Source organism: Dreissena polymorpha, chromosome 4, assembly GCF_020536995.1.
Source record: "Dreissena polymorpha isolate Duluth1 chromosome 4, UMN_Dpol_1.0, whole genome shotgun sequence".
Taxonomy (NCBI): Eukaryota; Metazoa; Mollusca; class Bivalvia; order Myida; family Dreissenidae; genus Dreissena; species Dreissena polymorpha.
The window spans coordinates 23754885-23780963 of NC_068358.1; the positions used below are offsets into that span (position 1 = coordinate 23754885).

General features: G+C 32.3%; 1 protein-coding gene across 3 annotated transcripts; it reads right to left on the minus strand.

The window, feature by feature from the left end:
• Positions 1 to 1563: 1563 nt before the first annotated feature.
• On the minus strand, positions 1564 to 25848 carry LOC127879190 (uncharacterized). Of its 3 annotated transcripts, none has more exons than XM_052425888.1 (4): positions 25711 to 25833; positions 2626 to 2678; positions 2230 to 2363; positions 1564 to 1933 (listed from the first exon to the last, which is right to left on the minus strand). In XM_052425888.1, the coding sequence occupies exons 1-4, from the start codon at positions 25778 to 25780 to the stop codon at positions 1759 to 1761; spliced, it is 432 nt and encodes a 143-aa protein (XP_052281848.1). In that variant the 5' UTR covers positions 25781 to 25833; the 3' UTR covers positions 1564 to 1758. The 3 variants fall into 3 exon arrangements, with proteins under 3 accessions (XP_052281848.1, XP_052281847.1, XP_052281849.1); XM_052425887.1 differs by lacking the exon at positions 25711 to 25833 and adding an exon at positions 4175 to 4322; XM_052425889.1 differs by lacking the exons at positions 1564 to 1933; positions 2230 to 2363; positions 2626 to 2678 and adding exons at positions 23023 to 23344; positions 23636 to 23769; positions 24217 to 24269 and having other exon boundaries at positions 25711 to 25848.
• Between the last annotated feature and the right edge of the window lie 231 nt (positions 25849 to 26079).

The following is a 26079-nucleotide window of genomic DNA, read 5'->3' on the forward strand; positions in this document are numbered from 1 at the left end:
ATTAAAACAAGATGAATGTAAGCAACATTTCGAGTTCGTGGCAAAGAATGGCATGTATCTTTCATTATGTTTAGAAACTATGTTGGTACTTATTTTTCTTTAAAACATTGTGCGCAATACGTTTTCTTGTTAGTGTAGACATGGGAGGAATTGAGTAATAAAGTTCCCGTTTGCTCAAGCTCTCTGATACCTATGCTGATAATGCAACCGACGGATTTGATTATTTCTAAGTGTCCAGACATGCTGTATTATGCCCAAATATGTCGATTAAATTGACCTTTGAACTATGGGCATGGGTCGTGCGCGATATTCCATCTCCACATGGGAATCATTCTTTTAAATTAGCATTCCGAAGGTAGATTTTTTGCCAAGCTCTGAAAGTACGCAAGGACTAACATCCAAGCACGTGCATAACAGTAACGCGTCATTCACCAAATCGGAGACAGTCAACTGATTGAGGGACTCATTGGAATCATTCAAGATCCTTTCTTACATTGTGTGTATTAATATCCACGATCACGAGTATCCCATCTTACTCGTTGGCAGTGTCCTTATTAGATGACAATTGGTAAAAGGTGAATTCAAATATTTGTTGAAAGGAAAAATGTCCATTTAACCACAGTATATATCAGTTTTGCGAGCAACAAATGAAAACTATGCTTGTAAAGAAATAAAAACCCACAATAGAATCCGAACGAAACTTTCCAATAATTCATAAAAAAAACTTTTTTTTCTTACTTTTTAACGTTCGTTTAAAACGTGGATATTGTTTAAGATCAAGTACTCTACAAAACGAACAGGCTTAAGAAACAAACCATTTATTACATGAATACATTTTACACAAATGAGATTATGTTTTCATGTAAATAGGATCCTATCTAAGTTGTATAAATACAGATATGTGTAGTGACAGTTAGCCTGTTTGAATATGGAGATGATTAAGCACTACGAATGAAGAATATGTTGGAGTGTACACTTAATCAAAGTTGTAGGAAAGTATACCGAATTTACATTGCCCCCCCCCCCCCGATTAGTAGCTTAAACTAGACATTTGTTTGTTATTACCTATCTGGTCATAGGTGGGAAGGTCGGTAGGCAATATTATTTTTCAGAAATATTACTTCATGCTCAAGATTGCAAATGTTGAAAGGATTGTGTATGATACGGAATCGAATTTAATTTCTAAATTATAATATTAGCGCGTGTCCAGTTGAATCAGTAAATAAATTTACCCCGAGGTAAATGGCGAAATAACTGCACACACAAAAACTAAAAAAGGAAAACAAAAGGATTTTACCCAAACATATTTTGAGTATGGACTATTTCATTGGGTATACATGATATGGCGAGCAATGGTATTTTCGGTATTGTCGTTGTACAAGTACCAAAATATGTTATCATTCGTTGTAAAGCCACACAAGTTGTTCATATTAATTTCGCATTAATGCTCCACATTAAAACACGCTATTATTTTTCACGCGTTGTGGAGAAATGAAGAAAACCGGCATTTGATGCTGTGGAACTGCTCTTTCTTGTGAGTGCAATACGATAAAATAATAAACATAGTGTAATACTTTTTATTGTAAGAAAATCGCATTTATTATATTTTGCAATATATCTGGAAGTCTTTCAATAGCAATATATAAGTGCTGTTTTGTGATGATATTTTTTGCTGTCTACGGTGACATCTTTCCAAGTTGGCGTTCTGTTGTTCGCTGTATTGGCGTCGTCCTTTAAAGAACGCCGTTACTCCTGTGGCTATTCGACTGACCGTTTCTTTTTTCCGACCACAACGATGCGAGGAATCGGAATCCTGAGCATTGGGATTGGAATCCTTGGGATTGGGATTGGAATCCTGGGGATTGGGATTGGAATCCTGGGGATCGGAATCCTAGGAATACGAAACCTAAAGCCCCTCTTTTTTCTTATGCTTCTGCAAATATAATTCGGTTTAACAACATATCATTGGGATAGCAAATCATAACAAATTAAGTACTACATAAATGGAGATCACCATTTCAATGAAATGTGTTATCCAAAACCATAAATCAAATATTTTCATAAGCAACCATAAGTACACATGTTAAACTTGATGTATGGGAATACAAATAATCATCCTCATAGACGTTCTCATCCTAATCATCCCCTTAATCTTCACAGTAATTCTAACCCTTCTTGTCATCAATCTCTTCATCATCATCGTCCATACGAAAGATGCATATAATTTACCTGTCATCGGCGCCATCACCATCGCCCGCCAGCTGTGTGGAGGGTTCTAGTTCACACTCTTCTTTGCATTTCTCAAAATCTTCTCCTTTGAATTCAGCACAGCCGTCGGCACATTTTTCTGCAGCGCCAACACTCTAAAAGTGAAACACAGAGATCAACACACTGTTACGTGAATACATGTGGTTTGTGCAATCTACAATCGTTATAACTTTTGTTATATAAATATATTCTTTTTGTGTGTAGTTTCTTTTAATTAATCTCAAGCACGATTGTTCATTGACAACATTTAGAAAGTGTGATGCGTATGCCAATAAGTAATGGGTAATTATCAACACTCTAATGTAAATTAATAAGTGCTGTTTATTAATTACTTTTAAAAAATATATATGAACTTACTGTTTTATTTGCCCGCGCTTCAGCTTCCAGTATTTCGTCATTGGTTAAACCGTCTAGAAGAAATAAATTCCATCGACAATTCGTTAATATAAACATTTACAAACATAATCATAAAATGGTATATTAAAATCTCTGAAAATTAGCCCAATCGCTCTTTGATAGCAAACGATGAATAAGCATGATTTTGTTCGTACATAAAAAATTCCAGATGAAGTTTCAGTCACACTTTTATGAGTAAATATAAACAATCTAATAACATACTAATAAACCAACGTACAAAAAAGTAAATTAAAAAAAACACCGTATCATACATATAAACTTACTGCGACCAAAAGTAAATACAAAAATAATCTAATCGACAAGTAACGTTTCAATTTTGATAAGCATGCGCATCAACGTTAATTTTAGAAACACTTAAAATATAAGAAAGCTGCCACTCAATTTGTTAAAAAAAAAGTAAAGTATAACTTTGACAAAATACTTAACTGGTAAATGGTAATTTTTAAATATCTTACACAAAAACGTCTATTTTTTCTACTGCGCTTTTAATAACAAACCCACATTATGTTTTTAGGCATGTCACAATTAACGACTTAAATATGTTTTTGGTATCTATTGGTATGTCGTCCTAAATAGAGATAATCAAGTAAACACACAAAGAAAGTTTAAATCTGTGATTTAAGACACACAGACAGCCAGATACCTATCTATGCATAACAACATAACATTAAATAACAAATAATTGTAATTTAAGAATACAAATACGAATGTATATAATCGATGATAAGCACGCGTAAGTTCTATCGAGGCGGTACTGAAGTTTATTGAACAGCATTATTAAGATTTGCATTTTTTTTATCAAAAGCTTCCTTGATTAATTTACACACATTATAAATAATTGTTTTGTCACAAGAAAACTTCATATAGCTCTACAGTTAAATTCACAAACTGAATCATAACTACGTTATTCTATGTATTGATCATATACAAGCATTGGTGTAGAATGTACATAGTTGTTATGAAATGTTCGGACGAATTTTTAATGTTTACAAATTTATTTTAGTATCACCATATCCAATATTATGTATGTAATAATAATGAACCTTCAGGGGCATCACCCTTAGTAACAGCCTTTAAAAGGAAAACGCCTAAACACTTAAGACAATACGCACGACCTAAGAATATAAAGTTATTCAAAGTTGGAACTGTCTGGAACGGTGAAGGCACATCGGTCTCTATCCAACGTTATGATCATTCTTTAATATCAACATTTTATTTCATGTTTTGTGTTTTGAAACTGAAACGCTTAAATAACCAATATAACTAGTTGAATGAAAAAACAACATCCATGGAATTTACATTTAATCTACCCAAAAATAAGACACATTATGTAAATATCTTAAACGTTTTAATAAAAACTAAACGTGATAGTTCTATAACAAAAATATCGCTGTTCATGTCTAATATCTCATAATGTCCAATAAGAAGCAAGTTGCTTTCGTTTTACGATCACAAGTGTAAAAGATTAACATATCAAATCTTATATTACCTTTGTAGGCTCTTGTCTGTGGGCCCCAGACCAGCATGACCGCCAACAATCCTATCAGAAGAAGCTTCATTATGCAGGTTTGATGCAAATTGTTACCTTCTGTATCAAAACGCGCTTTTTATACACTGACCCTCCAAAGTTGTATGACAGTGTTTAGAAAATGGGGCGTATTCTTACAATTAAACGTCCATTGAAAATAATTATAATTTATGCTGAATTGTTTGTATGCATACTTAAATTTCCTCGCGAATATTATTTCCATTGCTTTGAAGTATTCGTTTATTTCCACGCGAATATAATTTCCATGTCTTTGATGCATACTTTAATTTCCCCAATAATATTACATTTAAGTGGGGTTTTCAAAACAAAGGGCGCAACAAATAAATATAAAAAAAATTGATTTAAGAATTTACATAACATCATGTTCCTTGATTGCCATTTTTTTGCAGAAAAGTATTATAAGTATCTTATTGAATATACGTAACGTTAAAGGTATTTATGGAAAAACGTATTTGCCCATTTATAAAAATAGTTGTTGTCTTTATTAGGGGCCACTTTAATTGATGTTAAAATGATTGTATGGCTGTACTGAATGGAAATTATAACATTTATTAACATCTGATCATGCATGTTTGAAAATATGGTCAACAGATGAATTTAAAATATTGTGTTTGTATCTTATTACGTTCGCTAATTTGCTTAGCATATCAAGCCATATATAAATAAATATACGAATAAACCAAATAATAACATATTAAACCACCTAAAGATTAATAGAAAAAAATTTGTTCGATGCCATGTTGTATACATGAGCCTTTTTAGAGTGCACGTTCTGGCAGTATCAGAAGTATCGCAAATATTTTGTTCCACGATCAAGAGATCAGGTTTTTAAGTTATAAGTATGCAACAAATACGGTCAATCTATAATAAGGTTTTACACTATCTAGTTAGCGATGTATCTAAATATTTTTCGTTGTATGAGTTGTCATATAATGATATGATATTAGTAGGAACATTACACGCACAACTTTTAAAGCATATTTCTTTCGCAGTTAACTATACCATTATTTATTAGCTTAAATTATCAAAGCATTTTGTTCGTAACGTTGAGTGCAAAGTCTTAAAAAAACTTCCTTAGAAGAACCGAATGAAATTAGATTCCTGTTATGTTTTTTTACTATAATGATGATACTAAGGTTTTATATTGCTGTAAAACAACAATAACAAAACGGAAACAACATCGAATAAACTTCCATTACATACAAGTTTCTGTAAATATCGGACATTATTTGTGTTCATTCTTTCCGAAAAAAACCGTGATTGTAACATTCCACTCTGAATTTAAAAAGTGCTTAAAAAACCTCTTTCAGAACTGATTTATTGATATTTGTAGTGTTTTGATGAAACTTATTTTTGATTTTACGTTCTTTTATTATATCAATATTTACTTGATTTATTTCAATTTGATTTTAATCGCGAACGTTTAAATTATCAGTTTGTAAAAGAGTGTTCACTATTTCGTTGATATAGCTTTCCATGTTTTTCATCTATAATTGACATTTCAAAATATGACGGTTCTATGGGAAGTTCTCTGACAGTTATATGGTCTATTGAAAATGTCCTTAAATATAATGAAGCAGTCTTCTGTAAATAATATATTATTTCTCACAAAGGGTGTTTGTTTGCATCTATGTTGCTCTTAACACAGCTATTCAAAGAAAATGTTTGTATTCAAAGTGACTATGTTTTTCGACCTGACATTAATTTCATTGATACTGGGACTATACTGAATATGCCTGTCAGCGAAATTTAGGCGTTTGTTATTGTATTTTACAAAACCCTTTTGGATATACTAGGCTTTTCAGGTTTCATCTGATCAGACTATGTGAAAACTGTGAAATGTGGGAAGCATGCTTGAAGTGTTCTCTATTGTTTTATTTATTATTCAGATTACAGCCGACTGTCAAGAGCATTCCGCGATCGCGGTAAAGATTGTTGTTTATCTTGTTATTAATTTGAAACAATGACAGTATATTATTTTCCTTTGAATATATTCCGCAAGATGTTATCTTATCAATGTTAACCTAGGAAGAATTAAGTGATACAGTTCCCGTCAGCATAAGTTGGCAGATGTTGATAATAAAATTATGATACAAATGATAACTTTGAAGATTGGCGAATATTCCCAAATATATGACATTGACCTTTGACCAATGGACGTTGGACCTATGCGATACACCAACTACACATGGTAATCATTTTTTATATTAGAATGGTTATTGACGAAGATACAGTCTGGAAAAGCACCGTACAACGAACGGACTTACACACGTGCACGCACATATAAGTAAGGCGTCATTCACTAAATAATAGACAAAGTCGAAAATTCAAGATAATTTCTTAAATTTTGTTCAATAATCTTAATGATCACGAGAATGTCATCTTGCTCTTTCATAGTCTCTTTACAAGATAATATTTTTATATTTGCTATGCTTTTGTGGATTGTTAATTTATTGTTAAAAGTGGAAATACTCTTATGAAAACCAATAATAATAAATGTAGTTAAGACAGGCTTTGTATGAGATGGCAAATGAAATTAGTCTTAAAATGACACTGTCTTGTTCAGTAGACTTTACCTTGGTTGATAAACATTAATTATCAAACCAGTTTTTTTGTTTAGTTGAGTGAAAAGCATTCTGAAAGCTTCCTTAAAACGAATGAATTATGGTTAATATTATGTACTTAATATAGTAAATGATGCTCAGGGGAAGTTATAGTGCTGTAAAAACAACAACAGTGTTGTTTCAAGTTATTTTTCCTGAATTTAAGGTTGTTAAATAACAAGTGAGTACGAACGCTCATTTAGAACTGATTTATTGATGTTTAAATTGTTTTGATGACATTTGTTAAGATTTCACGTTGTTCAATTATATAAATGTTTTCTTGATTTATTTCAATTTGATTTAAAGCAGGGAAATTTAAATAAGCAGACTGATAAAGATAGTTAACTATGTCGTTTATATCGCTTTAAATGTTTTGTCGACCATAATTGACCTTTTAAAACAGGAAATTTTACGGGTTGTCCTTTAGAAAATATGTCAATGTCCTTGAAAAAACGATTGATTCGCTTCTGTCAAATATCGAACTTCTCACGAAGGTTTCTTCTTTGAGTATACGTTGCTTCAAATACAAAAAGCTAGCTCAATACATAAATTATTCAAAGAAAATGTAACTTGGCCAAGTGAACGTTTTTGGACTGACTTTGTTTTCATGATAACTGGGACGAAGATCAATCTATATTTAATAATGATATCGGATTCGAAATATGTCAGCGAATGTAAGGCTATTGTTGTTTCATTTTAAATAAACTCATAAATATACTAGGCTATAAATATTTCATAGGTTCTGTCTTGATCATGTTTATGTCGAAATTAAAGGGAAAAGAGAAATAAAAACCTAATGGGAGACAGGTTTAAAAAAAAGAGATGTGTTTGTCAGAAACACAATGTCCCCTACTGCGCCACTTTGATTTAAATATTTTTGTTTTTTATTATATCCCTTTATAATACCAAGGGTATTACTTCCCTTGTACAAATGATCTGTACCTGCAAAATGATAAATAGAAATTATCTCCCTTTAAAGCTTGTTACTTAACTTGAATTTGTTTGTTTGGCCTTTGACCTTTCAGGATGACCTTGACCTTTAACCACCCAAAATGTGCAGCTCCATGTGATACGCATGCATGCCAAATATCAAGTTGCTATCTTCAATACTGCAAAAGTTGTGACCAGTGTTAAAGTTTTCGGACGGACGGACAGACTGACTGACAGACGGACGGACAGTTCAACTGCTATATGCCACCCTATCGGGGACATAAAAAGTCATTTTACAAACAATCGATTGTTTGTTTCTAAGTTATTAAATATATAATTCGCACTCTACGTACTAAAAGGGCATTACATTCCAAACATAATAGAGGTATTTTACATAGATCCCTCGCGTCACAGAAAATGGGATCTGTTGGTAAGAGTCTAAGAAGACTAACATTTGACAACATTAAACATGTGTACGCGTATCAAAGCACACATCAACCGGTTGCAGTATGAAACATTGAAAAATATCTCTAAAATTACTGTCAGCTTTTTGAAACTGTTTTGTCACAGATTCTGACAATGAATATCATATTGATCAGTGACGTCGCACTGATGACAACACTGTCCGAAATATTGGCCGTCGGTACGAATACAGAGCGCTACTATAAGAACGGTGAAGGATTGTTTATCATCGCGACCAGTGCCGTTGTGTAGATCCCGCTCTCAATAATCGTGTGTCGAGGTTGAATGTCGCCGGATGTACTGTTGGACTGCATAAGCGAGAAAACGCGTATTCGCACTAAAACAAATCTATAAAGAAAACACACTAGTACAGCAAGTGTTCGCGCAGGTGTTTCAATTACAAAATAAAATAAAATATTGAGACATCGCGATGAAACTTTCTAGTCTTCTAGAGGCACCTGGACCGCTGCTTCCAGTGCAGTTTTGCTTTTTATATTGACGTTTCGGAATCGCTTCGCATCATTATTCGTATCCCTTTGTAAATTGTTTCGTATGAGAACGGAATGAGATATCTACAACATGTCTGGTTTTCAGCTATCGTATAGCATTGGCTAAAGGAGAGCGTCAGATAAAACTTCACGAACTGTGTCAGAGATATAAATAACAAATCTTATATTAAACATATCCAATAATAACGAATGTAAAGCTGTCATGTGCTAGAATGATCCGAATTTAAGAATCCGAAATTATGGCCTCTTAATAAGAAATTGGTAATGAGTAAGTTTCTTATTCGGAAGCCTGAATTTAGAACGATCAGTTTTGGATATTATATTTGTTAGATGTTGTGTGTGTGGCGTTGTCTAACTCAAATTTGCATTAAATTTAACTACATAATACTAAATGTCAAAAAAATCATGGTATATGTAGGTTCGAAATTGAATATATTTATTGCAATCTGTTTCTTCACAGTTCCTTTTTCGGTTTTAATAAGGAATAAGGAACTGGCAGTTTCTTACCAAATAAAAATAATTGAAATGAGTCAAGAAACCAAAATATTAAAAAAAAAATGCATTTTTTATGTAGATTGGGTGTAAAAACATTAAATTTCAGTTCATCTCTTCTAAGTTGTATTTAATTATAAAATTGTCCTTTACACAATTTCAATAATGAATAAGGAACTGGTTACTTGTACCTTATTCAAATCGAAAAGGGAACTGCCATTTTCTTATACACAAAAAATGTATCGTAGTACTTTTCTTCGTAGTTTTTGTGTAACGACAACCAGTTTTTGATTGCGGCTGACTAAGGAAAAGGTAACCGATTGCACTAACTAAGAAAAGATAGGACCGGTTACCACCGAGGCCAGTGCCAGTGGTTTTTTGTCGGTTCTCTGGACTTTAAATCGTGTCAATGTTGAAGGTCTCCGGATTTGACGGTTGCATCGAAGATCGAGAAAACGCGTTTTCAAAGATACAACTCTATTTAAATGTAACACTCAATTACAGATTGTATAAGAATCGGTTTTCTTATTGAAAAACAAAATACATTTCGATGGTCTTTCCAGTCTACTAGAAGCGTCTGAGCTGCTGCTGCCGTTGCAGCCTCGCCTTTTTGCTGACGTAAGTAGGTGACGTAACACTGACGACAACGCTGTCCGAAATATTGGCATTAAGTTCGAATACAGAGCGCAACTGTTACGCGAAAAACGGAGAAGGATTGTTCACCATCGAGACCATCGCCGTTTTGTAGATCCCACGATAAATAATCGTGTGCGACGTTGTAGGTCGCCTGGTGTACCGTTGGTCTGCATGAGTGAGAAAACGCGTCGTCGCACTTAAACAATTATATGAAGAAAAACGCACTATCACAGCAAGTATGCGCGCAAGTTTTCCAACAATAAAATAAAATATAAGATTGAGGCATGTCAATGAAACTGTCGAGACTACAAGAGACAACTGGACCACAGCTTCCGGCGCTGTCTTGCTTTTGTTGTGACGTGTTGAAATCGCTTCGAATCTTTAATCATATGACTTGGTTACTTTTTACGTATGAGAACGGAATGCAGCTATCGTATAGTCTTGGCCAAAGGTCAGGGTCAGATAAGACTGCAAGAAATGTATCAGATATATAAATAACAAATCGAACATAAACATAGCGAATAATAACGAGTAAAAAGCTGGGCTATGCTGGAATGATCAAACTTTAAGAATCCGAAAATATAGCCTTTGAATAAGGGAATAAGGAATTGGTAATAAGTTAGTTCAATATTCAGAAGCCTGTATTTCGGAATATCACTTTCGAATGTGTTTTTTAAAATGTTGTGTGTGTTATTGAAGCGTGATTATGTTATATGAATGTTTCGGGGTTCGTGTTCTTCGATGATTTAATTTTATGCACGCAGATGAAATGTGTATAAATTTTATTATCGTTTGACCATTCTCCGATGCTATGGAAAGGAATTTCTCTGAAACAAATATTAAATCAATAAACAAACGAACAAGAATGTATATCTTTAAAAAGAGAAAGAAAAATACACATACATGTACGGTAGGTACGTCTATGAAACATTAAATACAATAAACGCATTATTAATTAAGACTGCGAACAATACAAAACAGTACATACATGTCACAATAATATGTTATTTAAGAGTTATAAAATGAAAGTAATTGTTTAACTGAGACAATATAGTTCATCCAAAACATAACCAATAGTGACTCATGAAATTTTCGTGCACTTGGTTCACGAACCAGAGTTAGATAACTTTAATGTAAGTAAATCATGCATGATGTTAACTGTTTGGGTTGCTTACCTTTGATCAGTGACATGTATTTAACTTTAAAGTGAAACCCTCAAATTAAAATACATAAATATTTTGCGATTAATTGTTTACCCTACGACAAATTCACTCTGTAACATTCCTTTGTATATTATTTGTGACGATTAACACTGAAAAAAAGTATAATGAAGACGATAAAAATGAAATTGCATTGGCTTAATAAAACATAAATTTAAATTTACCAAAGAATACTAAATGAAAATCATGGTACATGTTGGTCCTAAATTTAAAATATTAATTGCAATATATTTCTATCATGTTTTATTTAATGATAGCACAGTTCCTTATTCTGTTTAAATTAGGAATAAGGAATGGTTACTTATTCATTATTCAAATCGAATAAGGAACTGGTATTTTACTTAAAAAATAATGACTATGAAACACAAAAACCAATAAATCAATAAAAAAAAACACTTTAAATATACGTTGGGTACCAAAAACATTAATTGAAGTACATCTGTACTTAGTTTTATTTAATTTTGTTTATGTGAAGTAAGCATTATAAGTAGAAAATGTCGGATCGGTTTAAACAAGAATTCTTTTGCAAGCGCGAAAAAGAAAATAAATATGCAACGTAATGCATAAAGTAAATGTAATCGATTTATTTAATTTTGATTAACGTCAAAATTGTATGCATTATTTTCTTAAAACCCCTGTATCAAATATGTTAAGCTTGAATAAGGATTGAGGAACTGTTCCTTATTCCTTATTCGAATATGGAATAAGGAACTATGAAATGGTAACCAACTTACTCTCCATCAAGAACAATATCATCTGCGGTTGGGACATCAATATTTTGGGCCTCAATTTAGACCAAACCCATTTTCTATTTCTGACATATTGCGTAAAAAATGTTGAGTTGATTATTTTTGTTTCAGTACTCAATTCGAATAAAAAATATTTAGAATGCTTTTTGCGTAATCATAATTAAAATATTTAATATATAATGCAATATCCATTATAAACACTAAACGTCTGAACAGAATTTTGTATGTATGCAACTACTACATAGATGCAAATGGTATGCATGTATAATAGCAGCACATTTCGACTGCAGCATGTGGGTAATTTGTTTAATTTTATTAATTGAATAAATCAATAATTAACATAGTGATAATTTCTTCCATATTCACCAATCTAATTGTAGCTTTCTAAAATGACTAAAATGCAAAAGGGCAGTTCGTTCATAGACGGCATGTGACATTCAAAGTAAGATAATTAATTCCACCAAGAGCACTCGTTGAGTGTATGAAGTAATGTGCGTATAAATTCAGTGCTTGGCTGCTTTTACTCTACACACTGTTCGGTAAAGACATGTGTTTTGGTCATTTACATACGTAACAATGTTTGCTTGAATTTTGAATGTTACATCATTTTATTGTTTTATTATTTACTATTAGACATGTTTTATGTTTTGGACACGTGCTAATGGTGTTTTCACACATAAAGAAGAAAGTATTGACCCTTTTAACTGGCATACAATAATTCTTTAATTTATTTAAGATTGAATGTTTAATGCCGAACTGCTATATGTAACCATTTATTTTAAATAATATAAAGCAAAATTGATATTTGTGAAAATTTAGACAGTGTGATGCATGTGGTAATAACAACAAAACTTCCACTGTATATCATTATAATTTAAGTTGCATTGCTTTAATGCTTACCTTAATTACCCCGATATTTTGATATCTTATAAGGGTTTTCAGAAAACAAATGGCGCAGCAAATAAATTAAATAGAGTTTGCATTTTAGTATTTCAATAGCATCATATTACATACACAGAGCGTATATTAAATAAAACTTGCAGTCCATTTAAAATGGGAGCTCTGTGGCATTGTCGTGTTATCTAATAACTTGTAAAACTAAAAGTGAGCTAATGGAATCATCATGTAAAATGTGATTATATTAAAAATTATAAATAAATAATAAATACAATTATAAGGTAAATTGTAATTATGATGATGAGTATTTGGCAACTTTACGTAATATAAAAGTGTCTTAATGATTGGTCACGTTAATAGATGCCTCAATGACTGTATGGTTATACTCAATGAAATTATTAAAATTATTTACATAAAAACGTGTATGTTTGCAAACATTATGTCGACAAACGAAATATTAATATGTTGTTTGTCTTCTTTTGCACATTTGATCAGCACTATGAAAGATATATATAAATTAAGACATAGTAACAACCTCAGAACATATTAAAAAAACAAAAGATGTATATGAATCTCTGTAATAAGTTATTTTTTATTTTCAATCTTCTTTCGATGCAAAGGAGATGCAAAGTTGTATATCTTTTAAATGTGCAAATTTCGGCAATATCGACAATATCGCAAATCAATATATAAAAAACGATCAGCATATAGATTGTTTAGTTGTTATTATACAAAGAAATATGTTCCATCTACAACAGATATAAATCTATCTAGTTAGCGATGATTCTACATAAATTTGTCAAACCTATTAGATGTACGCAATATCAGACTTGTGGGTGCGGAAATCTTTAGAAATGGATCATCATTTATCTTTATCATTATGTCAGCATATAGTCGGGTTTGTATTTTGGGTGTGTGTCTTTGGATTTTTTTCAAGGTGACTTAACATCTTTAACTAATAACAAACTGGATACATACATATGGAAAAAAAATAAATGCAGTAAAGCAAAACATTGTATGAGATGTAATATTATGATGTGATATTAGTCGGGAAATCACACACATACTTTTTAAAGGGGGCTTTTCACAGATTTTGGCATGTTTTGAAGATTGTCATTGTCATGCTATATATTGATAAATGTTAACATTGGATATAAAAAGCTCCAGTAAAAAATTAAGAATAAAATTAAAAAAGAAAAAAGGTAACCCTTTGCAGGACTCGAACCACTGACCCCTGAAGTCCTGGAGTAAAAAGGTCAACCGCTTCGACCACTCGACCATCCTTCCGGACACACTACCAGGCGTATTTTATACTTTATATAAGCAATTCTCGTAGTTTCCCAAAATTTAACGACAACAACAGAACTCTCCAAATTATTAATTCGTTTCGCGTTGCAACGCTTTATAATTTTCGGGTTTATAAATCGTCAAAAGATGCATATAATGGCTGTTTTAGAGCATGGTAAATGTTCAGTATTACTGTTTCCTCACAAATATCATAACTAAAACGAAAATTTGCGAATCTGAATCAACTTTTTTCCATTTTGTCAATTTTTCCAAACGTGAAAAGGCCCCTTTAACGCACCTTTCTTTCGCAGAAAATCGTACCATGATTGATTAACCTAAATTAATATGATTTAAGGTGCTACCCAATTTACGGGCAAAAGCTTTTTAAGTTTTTTTGATAACCATGTATTTTTTTTATAAATATATGGACATGATTGTGTTCAAAATATTATAATTGTTGCAATAATTGAGCAATGCATAAAAAAATCAATCTTAAAACGAGTTTCATGTTCCTAGCTTAAAGATCTAGCATCTTATATTTTTTTGTTTTCTAGCCGCAGGAATTTAAAGCTGGTTCGGTGGCTGTGGTATAGTGGATGGGGTGTCTGCTAACTGGCTTTGTCACTGGGAGGTCTCTGTATTGATCCCTTAAGTGGGAGCATTATTTAGATAACCCTAAAGACATACTATGGCGTACCATTTGGGTTGAAAGTCAAGAAGACCTACAAGGTAAAAAGAGAAATGTACGTCGAAGTACAATAATTGTACGTCGACATACAAATATAAAATACACTTCGAAGTATATATTTGTACGTCGAAGTACAATTTGTACTTCGACATACATGTTTGTACTTCGACGTACAAATTTTATGAACAGCCAATCAAAACACTTGTCTCTTGAGCCTTTTTTCCTTCAGATTTTTTCATAATAAATGTTTAAAGTCTCTTTTTTAATTGAGGACAAAATTAATAAAAATATCAGAAGGGCAAAAAAAAACATAGAAGTTTCAAGTATTTAATGCATTGAAATAGATTATATACAAATTTGAATAAGATTCAATTGTTACCTTTTTTAAAATTAAAATTATTCAGCATATTGTGAGTATTTATTGATCATGTCGGGCGGAGTATCACGACCGTCCAGCGCATTACTGCGTAGGAAATTCCCAACGGTAACCAAACAGTTACCAAACGATAACGGGATAAATAATGTATAATAACCTCCCCGGTTGGTCGTATTTTGTGATAACCATAATTTGCATAAGTCAGAGCTTAATTCCGCCACGTCAGGTCAATAAATACGCACAATATCTATGAGTTAGCGGTCGATAGTCGCATAATTTTGTATAAATTATAATAATAATAATGTTTAAAAAACACGCACAATATCAATGAGTAAGCGGTCGATAGTCGCATAATTTGTATAAATTATAATAATAATAATAATAATAATAATAATAATAATAATAATAATAATAATAATAATAATGTTCAATGGCAAATATCTCTAAAAGCAACAGATGTAAGGTGTCTTCTGATTGGCTAACACTCAAGGGTCGGTGAAAATTGTACGTCGAAGTACACTTCTCGTTCTACCTAGTAGGTCTTGTAGACTTTCGACGTCATGGTACGTCACATAGACACTAAGTACTGGTCCTACCCAGGAAACAGTTTGTTTTATCAAATGTCTCAATTCAACTGAACAGCTTGCTAAAGCAGTTGCATTTAGCATACAGTACACTAATTTAACATAAAATCATGATGTGTCAAATCAATTTTGATTGACAAATTTGACAGGATTTTTTTTAATCCAATAAGTTTTAGACTGTCAAATTACACACGCTACGTATTGAAAGCCATGCCTGGAGCTTTCGTCTGTATACCACTGACTTCATCAGCAGAATGATTTCTACTGTTGGGAAACATTAACACCGCTAATTGTCTTCTTATTTATCATCAATGTATATTTATGTGTAACAGCATAACAACATACTTGTTTTGCAATTAAAATCTTTAATAAATACAGGTATCTTGCATGTTTCTAATTTTCTTTCGCCAACTGTTGTTGAAAAGTTTAAATTTTGTCGCCACTAAAAAGCTAGCCATTTTGTAGCAATTTTTAAATCACAGTCTAAACTGCATACACTTAGCTCTATAGCTACGATTTGAATGCAAATATAAGAATGCATCATGTTTTATCATCCATATTTTTTTTATTTAAACATTCAAATAACACATAACACAGTACAAACACTTCACATCATTTATTTGCACATAAAATAATAGTTACAAAATAAGTAATACTAAAACACTGTCATCAATCTACAGTACAAGAATATTTACGTATATGAAATTACAAAGTGATGTTATTTTATTACCTTTTACAAAATTAACAATGTTGGTTTTGTACCAGCCATAAAACATTCATCATGGATAAACAAGTAACAACCAATTTATTAATTACACAATAGAAAGGAAATCATATTAATTGCATTATGCATTTACTAAACAAGCTATTTGCTACTGTTTAGAATTACACTATCTTACTAAAAATGATCACAACAGGTACTTAGTGCTTTTACATACGTGTGGTAAGTTTTGTATTACTAGTTTGACATTTATTGGCAAACACTTGTCGATATACAGACTAAATTTGCATGGGAACCTTCATATTTGTTCAGCATAATTGCCTTCAAATTGTTAATTTAACAACTCTTTGACGTTGTTTGCACATCTGATCTTATTGTGTCATAGCTGAATTTTGTTTATAGATAGACAGATATAGACTTTTCAAAGTTCTATAAAAGTTCACACATGTTCCATCCAAGTAAACCAACAGAACCAATAAAGATCACCACAGATAATAACTGTGTGTATAGCTTGGACATTTTGATGGTTCAGGAATCCCTCCTTTGTTGATATATGTAAATCAAAACTGTCAGTTTTGCTGGATAGAATGGCCTGTGTGATGCCCAGCTCTTGCCTTGGCAGAACAGCTTCTAAAAACGGAAAACCAACAAATATCTAAAATTTTATCAATAATGCAGACATGTTATAAATGTCTTGTTTTTTGTTGATTTCAAATCTGGATGATTTTTTACGTAAGATTGTGGTACGAAAATCCAACGGTAATGGATTTTGTGGTTTTAGTCCTGAACTTATTATAGTGATATGTAACATTTCGGGATATCGGTAAAGCGCGAGCAGACGAGGTGTAAATACGTTAAAAATTAAAGCTAAAAGTTAAATCGGAATATCTTTAAATTTTGTGAATAAATGTGTTTCTGATGGATGACAACGACAACTTACCAGAGTATTGCTCATGATCACACGTAAAAAACTTCTTTCTGAGAGCGAATAGAAAATGCGTCACGAATTCTGACAAATAAACAGTAGGGTGTCGTTATTGAAATATCGCGATAATTCTGGAAGAATAGAGATGCCAGCTATAATGTTTAAAACAAATATTTTTTTAACAAGCGTTTGTGATTTGTCAGGATAATTATAACAATAAGATATCGAAAATATAAAACCAAATAAATTCGAAAGAAATCTGAGATTCGGCAATATATTTATGACGGGTTATGTTTACGTAAATTGTGTTTGGTAAAGACTGTCACTATATGTAGTAAACCAGTCTTCGGCTTATACCCACTGAAGATGAGTATTCAGGGGAGATAATTGAGTAATGACTTAATTCTGGAATGGTTGCGAAGAAAAACAAATAATACGAGAATATTTAGTGCGATTCGCTAAACAATTATGATGTCATTGATATAATTTTTCCTGAGGTATGTATTTACATGTGATTTAGCATATGTCAAAGTGTTTATTTGTTCAAGTCATAAATAGCATCGCGAAAATATATGTCGCGTGGCAAATTTTTTTGAGACGCATAACTGTGTGGTATTCTTATGTAAATTTAAGTCTTAATTTCCATATGTATGAACGGTCAACGCCCGCTTCGTGGTTTTTTGCCCGTATTAAGGTATTTTTGTTTGTAAAGATGAGTGTACAGTCTTCTGAAAGCTTCCTAAGAAGAACCGAATTAATTACCATTCGAGTTATGTTTTCAACTATAATAATGATACTCAGGGGAAGTTATATTGCTGTAAAAACAACACAAAAAAACGAAACCAAATTGAATAAACTTCCGCTAAAATCACGTTTATGTAAATATTTGGAATTGTTTTTCCATAAAATTATGTGTTTTCCTCATTTATATGAATGTTAACTTGATTTATTTCAATTTGTGTTTAATGGGACGATTCAAATAATCTAACAGACTGCTCACTATTTCGTTTATATCACATTGAATGTTATGTCATCCATAATTGACATTTTATAGCGAGCTCGCGGAGCCGCCGCAGGCGGCTCGAGAAGCTCGCATTACGTTAACACGTGTATTTGACTGTAGATCTACAGGTTATTGTTTTGAAAAGTTTGGTATCTGCGCACGCAACCGAACCGAATATCCGGAATATCCTAAACCGGAACTGGAAATGTTCGAAGTAAATAACCAGCGTCTCCTGATTGATCATAATGATAAAAAAGATAAAAATGATCAAATTTACGGCTTTTAAATATTCTTAAATTCTTCCCCGTATTTATTGTTACTATATTTCGAATAAAGCATCAGCATTCTTCGTTTAAAACATTTGTTTTCATTCAGGGACTTCCCCCGTTCGATGACGTCATCACCAAATTTATCCAAGTAACGAATGACGTCTTCGTTTTGTGTGTACATAGCAAGTGTCATCACCGACCGCTACTCGCATTTTTTATTTAAAATGATGACAAAACAAGTAAGTGCTATTATTTATTGGACAATTGCCATTAAGGAACAAACACACGATTGGTTCGGCATGTACTCAGGTACCAAACTTTTTCAAACAACAAACCGTCAAATACTCGATTTCATAATCATTTCATGTAGTGTATTTATTTTTCTTTCACTGTCTAAGTCATGCATTACGTTTAAATTTAAAGGTGGTAAATCACATTTGAGTATCATTTCAACATGACCAAACTTTATTATCTCATCAAAAATTATATGCCAGCGGTTATATTCTAGATATTTATTCTCTTCTATTGAAAAAATACAAGAATTTAGCTTAATTTTTATGCCTCACAAAATGGCATGATTCAAACAAATATTGCTACCTTTGACAATATCTCATAGTGAGGGAAATAGTGCTCTTATTGACATCTGAGCTAACCTTTCTGGTAAAGATCATTCTAAATTAATTATTTGATAATTACTACAAATAGTGCAATGTTTATAGATACTATAAAATGTGATTAATTCAAGCAATCAAAAGATGTGACCAAATGTGGTTAACCATATTTAAAACATAAATTCAAATAAGATATAAATAACTTTGAGGTGGGTGACATGACAGTCGCTACCTTTAGTACGGTGGCTGACTTGACAGTCTATACCTTGAGTACGGTGGGTGACGTGATAGTCGCTACCTTGAGTACGGTGGGTGACGTCACAGTCGCTAACCAAAATGACTTTTAAACAGTAGTTAAGAATATACAAATTAATTTAATCCTAGTATTTTGGTACTTAAAAAAATATATACTTACAAGTGTACAATTATCAAAGTGTTATATCAATGGTATTAAATAACATGTTTTGGTGGGTGACATAATTATCGCTGACATACCTTGCATTTATTCCTCAATTATGGTAATTTGAAATTACTTTGACTTTAAATGTTCAAAAAGGAAAATAAAACAAATATGCTGCCTGGCCCTTGTGAAATATTAGTACAGATGCAACAAAGAGAAATCATTGCTAATGCCAATGACGATGATGTACACCTACAAATTATAATTGAGAAGGTAGCAACAGTTGGATGTTCTAAATTTTTACATTGTATGTTCTAGTTGATTGTTTAGAGTTTTAAGGATGTAATGCCAAGGACATATATACTAGATTCATATATGTCCTTGGTATATACCAATCTTTGTTTGCTGCACAATTTAATGATAGTTTCATGTGTTACGCAACTTTAACCTTCGATCTATCTTCTCTTCAGGTATACATAATTATCAAAGTATAGGTCACTTTATGGTTTAGATAATTACTTATAAAAATATTAGAGTTATTTGGTTACAAGGACTGTTCTGTTGCTCTTATCCGCAGTTGGTATTCGAGCCATATATATTTTACCAGATTTGTTCAAAATAAGGTGATTCCATCTCAACTATACACAGTCGGTAAATAAGCACCATTTTTACAAACAGAAGCTTTTGTGGGCTTTTCAAACATTACCTCGTGTGAGCTTTTGAATTGACAATATACTGTTCTAAATTATAACAAAAAATCAATTAAATGTTATTCTTTGTAAAAATTTCCTAAGCAAGGTAATCATGCTATTATACAGCATTGCAGTTTATTATGTATTTTTCAAAAGGTCAGATAGTTTAATTGGTAGAACAACCCAGGCCAATATCATATGATCATTATCATCAGATGGCTCATGGGTGGATTCGGGTTCGAATCCCGATCTGACCTTCGTAGGTAAACCTGTGGTTGCAAGGCTGGCAACTGATAGTGTGACAATCTCTTTTGGGTGGGGTTTTGGGCTAAAAGTTCTGTTGATCAGGTCACATGAAACCCTTTAATATGGTCCGTTAGTTGTTTAATTGCTGATTAACATAATAATCAAAAGTTCATTTCCTTATTTTGTTATACTAGTGCCTATATTATTACCAGTCTTTAAGAACTCCACGTACGTTCTTCTGTTAGGAAGTGCCTATACAAAATTTATTTATATATCATCTTTATTTAAGTTTTTTGTTAGTTTCTTCTATTAAACATTAATCGAGCTCGCTTTGAGGCTTTGTCTTATTTCATATTAATATGGACGTTCAATGGGTTATTCCTAAAAAAGAATCTCACTGTCATTCAACTGAATCAGTCGTCTCTCTCGAATATCTAAGTTCTCACTTAAACGTCTGTTTCTTTGCATTTACGTTGCTCTTAATACAGATTGCTGTCTCGAGAATGAAACTAAAAAAAATATAACTATGGAAAGTTAGCAGTGGTTTTCGACCTGACTTGCTTTCATGGTTATCGAGACTAAAATTTAAACACTTTAAACTTCAGTCTGATTTAAAAAAAATGTTAGAGAAAGACATTTTTTACAAAAATACTAAATGATATACTAGCTTTGGTTTAACATGTTGAATCTGACTCACGAGATGCATGTAAGCAAAGTTTCGAGTTCGTGGCAAAGAATGGCATGTATCTTTCTTTATGTTTAGAAACTATGTTGGTACTTATTTTTCCTTTGAACATTGTGCGCAACACGTTTTTTTGTTAGTGTAGACATGGGAGGAATTAAGTGATAAAGTTTTCGTTTGCTCAAGCTGTCTGATACCTATGCTGATAATACAACCGACGGATTTGATTATTTCTAAGTATCCACACATGCTGTATTATGCTCAAATATGTCGGAGAAATTGAACTCTGAACTATGGACATGGGTCCCTCACAATACACCATCTCCACATGGCAATCATTCTTTTAAATTAGCATGCCGAAGATAGATTTTTGACAAGCTCTGAAAGAACGCAAGGACTAACATCCAAGCAAGCGCATAACAGTAACGCGTCATTCACCAAATCGGAGAGTCTCCTGATCGAGGGACACATTGCAATTATTCAAGATCCTTTCTTATATTGTGTTTATAAAGATCACGAGGGTCCCATCTTACTCGTAAGCAGCGTCCTTATCAGAGGACAATTCAATTGGTAAAAGTCAAATATGTGTTGATTGGAAAAAGTCCATTTAACCACAGTATGTCAGTTTTGCGAGCAACAAATGAAAGCTATGCTTGTAAAGAAATGAAAACCCACAGTAGTATCCGAACGAAACTCAATTAATTCATAAATACTTTTCTCTAAACAATGTAATTTTTCTTACTTTTTAAAGTTTGTTTAATGCGTGGATTTTGTTTAAGATCAAGTATTCTACAAAGCGAAAAGGCTTAAGAAACAAAACATTTACTAGTAGCATTACATGAATACATTTTCCACAAATGAGTTTATGTTTTCATGTAAATAGGATCCTATCTTAGTTGTATAAATACAGATATGTGAAGTGACAGTTTGCCCGTTTGAATATGGAGATGATTAAGCACTACGAATGAAGAATATGTTCGAGTGTACACAATCAAAGTTGTATGAAAGAATAATGAATTTACATCGCCACTCCCCCAGAATTATAGTTTATCTAGATCATTGCAATATATTTATATGGCATACGTTCACGCTTAAATTAGAATTTGTTTGCTATTATCCCCATGCTCCGAATTGAAGCGGGGGATTATGTGGTTATCTCCGCCGTCTGTCAGTCCGTCCGTCGGTCCTGGTCACTATCTCCTCCTACACTATTAGCACTAGAACCTTGAAACTTAAACACATGGTAGCTATGAGCATATGTGCGACAGTGCACTTTTTGGAATCTTGTTCTGACCCCTGGGTCAAAAGCTACGGCGTGGGAATACGCGTCGGCCTCTGCCGCGCCATTTCTAGTTACCTATTTGGTCATGGGTAGGTAGGTCGGTAGCTCGGAAGGTCGGTAGGCAATATATTTTTTAAACATATTGCTACATTCTCAAGATTGCAAATGTTGAAAGGATTGTGTATGACACAGAAGGAATATAATTTCTAAATGACCAATTATAATATAAGAGCGTGTCCAGTTTAATCAGTTAATTAATTTACTCAAAGGTAAATGGCAAAATAACTGCACACACAAAAATTAAATAAGAAAAACAATAGGATTTTAGCCAAAGATATTTTGAGTACAATTGCCAAAATATGTTATCATTCGTTTTAAGTTGTTCATATTAATTTCGCATTGATGCTCCACATTGAATCACGCCACTGTTTTTCTAGCGTTGTGGAAATGAAGAAAACCGGCATTTGATGCTGTGGTTCTGCTCTTGTGTGTGAGTGTTATATGATAAAATATAAAACATAGTGTTATTTAATTTTACTTTTTATTGTAAGAAAATCGCATTTATTATATTTTGCAATATATCTAGAAGTCTTTCAATAGCAATATATAATTGCTGTTATGTGATTATATTTTTTGCTGTATATGGTGACATCTTTCCAAGTTTGCTTTCTCTTGTTCGTTGTATTGGCGTCGTCCTTAAAGGAACGCCGTCACCCCTGTGGCTATTCGACTGACCGTTTCTTTTTTCCGACCACAATAATGGGAGGCGGAATCCTGGGGATCGGAATCCTAGGGAGCGGAATCCTAGGAATACGAATCCTAAAGCCCCTCTTTTTTCTAATGCTTCTGCAAATATAATTCGTTTTTAACTACATATAATTTAGATAACAAATCATAACAAATTAAGTATTACATAAATGGAGATCAATATTTCAATGACATGCTTTATCCAATACCATGAATCAAATATTTTCATAAGCAACCATAAGTACACATGTTTGACTTGTTGTATGGGAATACAAATAATCATCATCATCGGCGTTCTCATCTTTATCATCCCCTTAATCTTCATTCTAACCCTTCTTGTCATCCATATCTTTATCATCATCGTTCATACGAAAGATGAATATCATTTACCTGTCATCAACGCCATCACCATCGCCCGCCAGCTGTGTGGAGGGTTCTAGTTCACACTCATCTTTGCATTTCTCAAAATCTTCTCCTTTGAATTCAGCACAGACTTCAGCACATTTGTCTGCAGCGCCAACACTCTAAAATTGATACACAGTGATCATTGGCCGCTTTAACTCAACACACTGTTAAGTGAAGGCATGTGGCTTTTGCAATTTACATACTTTATAACATATCATTGATTTTTGAATTTAACATCCTGTGTGTTTGTTCTATTACAATGCTTTATAAGTATGCGTTTTTTTAAGTTTTCACACGTGCTTATTGTGCTTTCCCAAAAGAAATTTAAAAACGGTGACCCTTTTAACTGGCATACACGAATCCTTCACATTTAAGGATTTTATGTTTCATTGAGAAATGCTATCTGTGTCTATTTTATTTTAACTTATATCAAGCAGGCTTTTTAATTGTAAACATTTAGGAAGTGAGATACGTATGACAATAAGTTAATGGTTATTATCAACATTACAATGTAAATAAATAAATGCTGTTTATAAGTTACTTTTAAATAATATATATGTACTTACAGTTTTATTTGCCCGCGCTTCAGCTTCCAGTAGTTCGTCATTGGTTAAACCGTCTAGCAGAAATATAGAAAGAAAGTTTAAATAAACATCTACATTACATAATCATTAAATGGTATATTAAAATCTCTAAAAATTAGCACAATCGCTCTTTGATATTAAACGATGAAACAGCGTGATTTTGTTCGTACATAAACAAATTTCATATGAAGTTTCAGTCATACTTTTATGAGTAAGAGTGTAAACATACTAATAAACGTACGTACACAAAATTAAAAAAAAAACTATTTGATAACTTACGTTTTAATTTTGATATGCATGCGCATCGACGTTCATTTTAGAAAACACAAACTATAAGAAAACCGTCACTCAATTTGTAAAAGAAAGTATTACTTTGACAAAATACTTAACTGGTGAGATAATTTGCAAATATCTTATACAAAAACGTCTTTTTTCTACTGCGCTTTTAATAACAAGCACACAGTATTTTTAGGCATGTCACAATTAACGACTTAAATATGTTTCTGGTATATATTGGTGTGTCGTCCTAAATAGAGATAATCAAGTAAACACAAATAGAAAGTTTAAATCTATGATTTAATACACACAGACACCTATCTATGCATAACAGACAGACAGACACCTATCTATGCGTAACAACATAACATTAAATAACAAATAATTGTAATTTAAGAATACAAATACAAATGAATACAATCGATAGTAAAAACGCGTAAGTTATATCAAGGCGGTACTGAAGTTTATTGAACAGTATTATTAAGATTTGCATTTCTTTTAACAAAGGCGTCTCTGATAAATTTACACACATTATATGTGATTGATTTGTCACACGCTGTGAAATTTATATACAGTTAAATTCGCAAATTGAAGCATAACTACGTTATAGTTTGTATTCATCATAAAAAAGCAATTGTTTAGCATGCACATAGTTGTTATGAAATGTTCGGACGAACATAAATTTATATACATGTATTTTAATATCACCATATGTAATATTATGTCTGTAATAACAATGAACCTTCAGGGACATCACCCATAGTAACAGCCTTTGAAGGAAACGAGCCTAAACACTTAAGTCAAAACGCACAACATAAAAATAAAAGTGATTTAAATTGGGTACCGTCTGGAACGGTGAAGGCACAGTCGGTCTTTAACCATCGTTATGATCATACTTTCATATAAATATTTCATTTCATGTTTTGTGTTTCGAAACTGAAACGCTTCAATAACCAAAATAACTATTTCAATGAAAGAATAACATGCATGGAATTTATATTGCATCTACCAAAAAATAAGACAAATAATGTAAATATCTTACGCGTTTTAATAAAAACTTACAGTGATAGTTCTTAAACACAAATATTACTGTTCATGTCTAATATCTCAAAATGTCAAATAAGAAGCAAGTTGCTTTCTTTTTAAGATCACAAGCTTACAAGATTAACATATCAAAAATAATTGCATATCTTATATTACCTTTCTGGGCTCTTGTCTGTGGGCCCCAGACCAGCATGACCGCCAACAATCCTGTCAGAAGAAGCTTCATTATGCAGGTTTGATGCAAACTGTTACCTTCTGTATGAAAACGCGCTTTTTATATACTGAGTCACTGACCCTCCAAAGTTATTTGGCATTGTTTACAAAATGGGCGTATTCTTACCATTAAACGTCCATTTTAGATAATTTTAATTAATGCTGAATTGCTTTGATGCATACTTTAATTTCCTGGCGAATATAATTCCCATTGCTTTGATGCATTCGTTTATTTCCACGCGAATATAATTTCCATGTCTTGCATGCATACTTTAATTTCCCCAATAATATTATATTTTGTAGGGCTTTCGG